Source organism: Loa loa, assembly GCF_000183805.2.
Source record: "Loa loa unplaced genomic scaffold supercont3.356, whole genome shotgun sequence".
NCBI lineage: Eukaryota > Metazoa > Nematoda > Chromadorea > Rhabditida > Onchocercidae > Loa > Loa loa.
In genome coordinates, this window is record NW_018108536.1 from 36,245 (window position 1) to 39,963 (window position 3,719).

Consider the following 3,719-nt stretch of genomic DNA (forward strand, 5'->3'; position numbering starts at 1 on the left):
AAATTCTAGGAATATCTTATCCACGAGGAATGAAAGATAGCTTATGTAATATGAAGCAATATTCCTGAGATATCTATTTTTGCTGATATTAATCGGAAGAAGTAACATTGGATCCTTAATATCATATATATATCCTGATTTGAAAAACCAAATTTTTGCCATAAATGATGATTTAATGTTACTTTGATTAGCATAAAATTATTATCAAAAATTTAAAAACTTGAAATTAAATTTGTGAAAATATAAATGAAATTTAAAAGTTTTCAAATAATTTCAATTTCTCAATTTTACGATAAAGCATGAAAAGTAAGAATTGCTAAAAATTAAAACAAATATTTCTTTTAATAATAATTTAAACAAAAGTTATTTTAATAAATTTGAAATTTATTAAAGAAATTCAGTACGATTTTTCAAAAAAAAAATTTGCATAAAGTTGATTACAAAGTAATTAAAATGGAAAAAACATATGAGTGAAGAAATTTGGTGATAATTATTAGGTAAGGTATGAAAAGTTTAAAATGAAAAGTTTCAAATAGAACTATGCAATTTACTCAATTTTACTTCTTTTTAATTATGTCCAGAAAAAAAAGTTATCAATTATCAGTTCTAAAAGTTATCAATTAATAATTCTAAAGTAGTTATTAATTGAAAATGGAATTAAGAAATCACTTGCAAATTATTTATAACATTACTGTATTTTTGATTAAGACAAAAAGCTGTTTCCTGAAAAAAAAAACGAAAAAAGAAAATATTAAAATATTAAAATTTTTCATTTGTGGAAAATTTTTGGAAGTCTGATTTGTGATTTTAAAAATTAATTGAAACAATATTTTAAAAAGTTAAAATCATCTTAAAAAATTAGTAAATTCAATGTAAGACGAAAACTTTAAAGTAGTTTTAATGATTTTTACTTTTTTTTTTTTAGAAATAAATTAACACAAACAATTAATTCAAGGAAAAAAAAACGAAATGAAATTTTCAAAAATCTAAAACTAACGTGCAAATTGTTCATTATCACGTAAAAATGCTTCCGGATCATTGTTACATTTTCCGGAAGATAGGGTAATATCATCTAATGCTAACCAGAATTGATCACCATCTTCTTTTTCAGCTTTCAATGATACCTAAAAAAATAAATCATTCATTGATATTCCAATCATTTGTTGTAATCATTCAAATATGGTAATTTTACAATTTTTGATAGTTTGTTTTATAAGTTTTTAAATTTTCAAAATTTGCATAATTCAAAATTTAAATCTCCAAATTTTATCTCTGTTGTTATAACAATTTAAAAGTATATAATAGAAAAGATTTAAATTCTTAAAAATAATTGATAAACGGAAATGTTCAAAATTAGTTTGTTATCAAAAAGTAAACCTGAAATATATCAGATGGATTAATAAAATCTAAAAGTAAATGATGCCAATGCTCTTTTGGTATTTCTTCAAATTTTTCAACGAATAAAGTATTGCCAGCATTATAACTATCCACTTCTTGTATTAATCCAACGGTAAATATACCTTAACATATATTAATTTTTGAATTCATATACAATTATATTTTTAGTAACAAATTTAATTTTTAATTAAAAAAAAACTTTTTCAGAAATTGACAAAATTATCAATCAAAAAAAAAATGAAACGGTGATATGATTAGCATATGAAGAAGCATTGCTTGCGATATTTGAAGTAACAGAATATCAAAATATACCTCATTTGATGATAATTAAATTTTTTTTAAAGCATTTTAATTTCCTTCTAAATGATTTTTAAATATTTGATTATTTTTTAAAGTATTTCATGAATTCAAATTACTTGTAAAACAATACCTTTGCTTAATTGTCTAATATAAATCCATATACTTAGACAATAATTATTATCATTAAGAGTGATTGGTGTCGATATTAGCTGACCATAATTCTTATCAAATATCGTTGATTGCAAGCTTACAAAATGTGTTGCTGCAAAAATTTTTGAATAATAAATTTCGAAATTATCAAATTTATTAAATTTAAAAAACTAAATTTAAAACCACTAAATTTCAAATTATTAAAATAATTAAATTTCAAAATAATAATAGCTAAAAAAATCTTCCTTAGTTTTAATTATTCCTTAATTTCGAAAATATTTTATTCGTTTGGTTTTTGTGCTAATAATATTGTTTCAAAAATCTATTAAAAGAAAATGCAATTTAATTTCGTTACTATGAATAATTGATGATTTGTTGAATTTAATTACATTAAATTTTTTGAAATATTTAAAAAATTTCAAAGATTTTTAAATATATAATTTTAAAAAATGACAATTGACGGTTTAATGGAATTTGACTATATTAAACATTCAATCAATGCTTAGCATAATGCGTCATTTGGATTTTAATTTAATTTCGAATTTCATTTATTTAATTATAAATTTAAAAAAAAACTTACCCGAGCGAACCTTTAATTCATCAAAGCTTTTAGCTTCTATCATTTTCCATTGAAGTGGAGCTGATGGATCAGAATAAAAGAAACATTTTTCTAATTGCTCAAAATTGAATCGAAGTTCGAACAGCTCTCCTAATCCTTTCTTTAGTGATACTTAAATTTAATTTAAAATTAGCAGCACTTAAATTTAATTTAGAATTAGTGACACATAAATTTTCATTAGTGATATTTAAATTTAATCCAAAGATTATGCAAAATTTTAAAAATATAAAATTTAATGAATTAATTACCATTTGTTGGTGTTCGAATAACTTCTCCAGTAGTCCATGATGATTCGATTCCATTTGGTAAAATTACTTTTATGATAATTTCATAATCAGTTCCTGGTTGAAGATTGTTAAGAAGCACGTATGGAACTGTTGATGTTATTTTTTCCAAATTCAACGATTGGTATTCACCGTATCTAAAATGAACAAAAAAAAAAAGAAAAAGAAAAAAAGGAAAGATTACTTCAAAGATACTGTATACCAATACAGTAAATACTGTATATCAATACAGTAAATAAGTTAAAATTAAAATTATAAAATTCATAATTATTAATGTATATATGCGTAAAGACAATTAAGCTACTATGTTTAATTACTTGAAACTTTTCAAATTTAAATTTTTTAAAAAAACTTTACTGATAACATACTGTATTATATATTTTCGCTTTTGAAATAATGATTTGATGCTTTCAGATGGATGATCATAATAAATGTCAACATTTGGATCTGCCCATTGTATTGCAATTTCAGTAGGTGAAATTGCTTTCACTTCAACATTTGTTGGTGTTTGTAAATTAATTAATTGTTCATCTGAAATTTGTTCGTTTTCTTTTTTAAATTATTATTTGAAAAATTTTCAATTTAATTTAATTTTACAAATAATAGAAGAGAATTTCAATTTCCTTATATCTTATGCTAGAATTTTAACTTCCTTATGAATTTAAAAAAAAAAAAGCAAAAATGATTCTTTAATCATCATTTTTTTTACTTCCATAATTAATTAAAACGGAAAATTAAAATGACTAATAATTGTTATTAATATAATTAACACAGTGTCAGCTAAAATAATGTCAACCTTTTTTTTTTTTAAATGATTTGATGATAGCATTTATTCTTCTAGTGATAATAAAATACTTATTATTAGCTTGTTGAATTAATGCATTTACTTATTAATTTAATTAAATTTGCATAAAAGTATATGATATTTATTTATTATATGTAAATTGTATGTGTGAATATTTGCCATT

At 21.2% G+C, this 3,719-nt stretch overlaps 1 protein-coding gene across 1 annotated transcript in view; it reads right to left on the minus strand.

Annotated features, from left to right (window-relative positions):
• Positions 1–992: 992 nt before the first annotated feature.
• LOAG_18543 (hypothetical protein) overlaps positions 993–3,719 on the minus strand; it is a gene marked incomplete at both ends in the record, with an annotated part of 4,538 nt that continues 1,811 nt past the window's right edge. Inside the window, 6 exons of the mRNA XM_020451206.1 lie at positions 993–1,124; positions 1,378–1,520; positions 1,862–1,960; positions 2,429–2,578; positions 2,716–2,888; positions 3,120–3,282. Of these exons, the coding sequence (XP_020305030.1) occupies positions 993–1,124; positions 1,378–1,520; positions 1,862–1,960; positions 2,429–2,578; positions 2,716–2,888; positions 3,120–3,282 (860 nt within the window). The remainder of the gene's footprint in view (positions 1,125–1,377; positions 1,521–1,861; positions 1,961–2,428; positions 2,579–2,715; positions 2,889–3,119; positions 3,283–3,719) is intronic.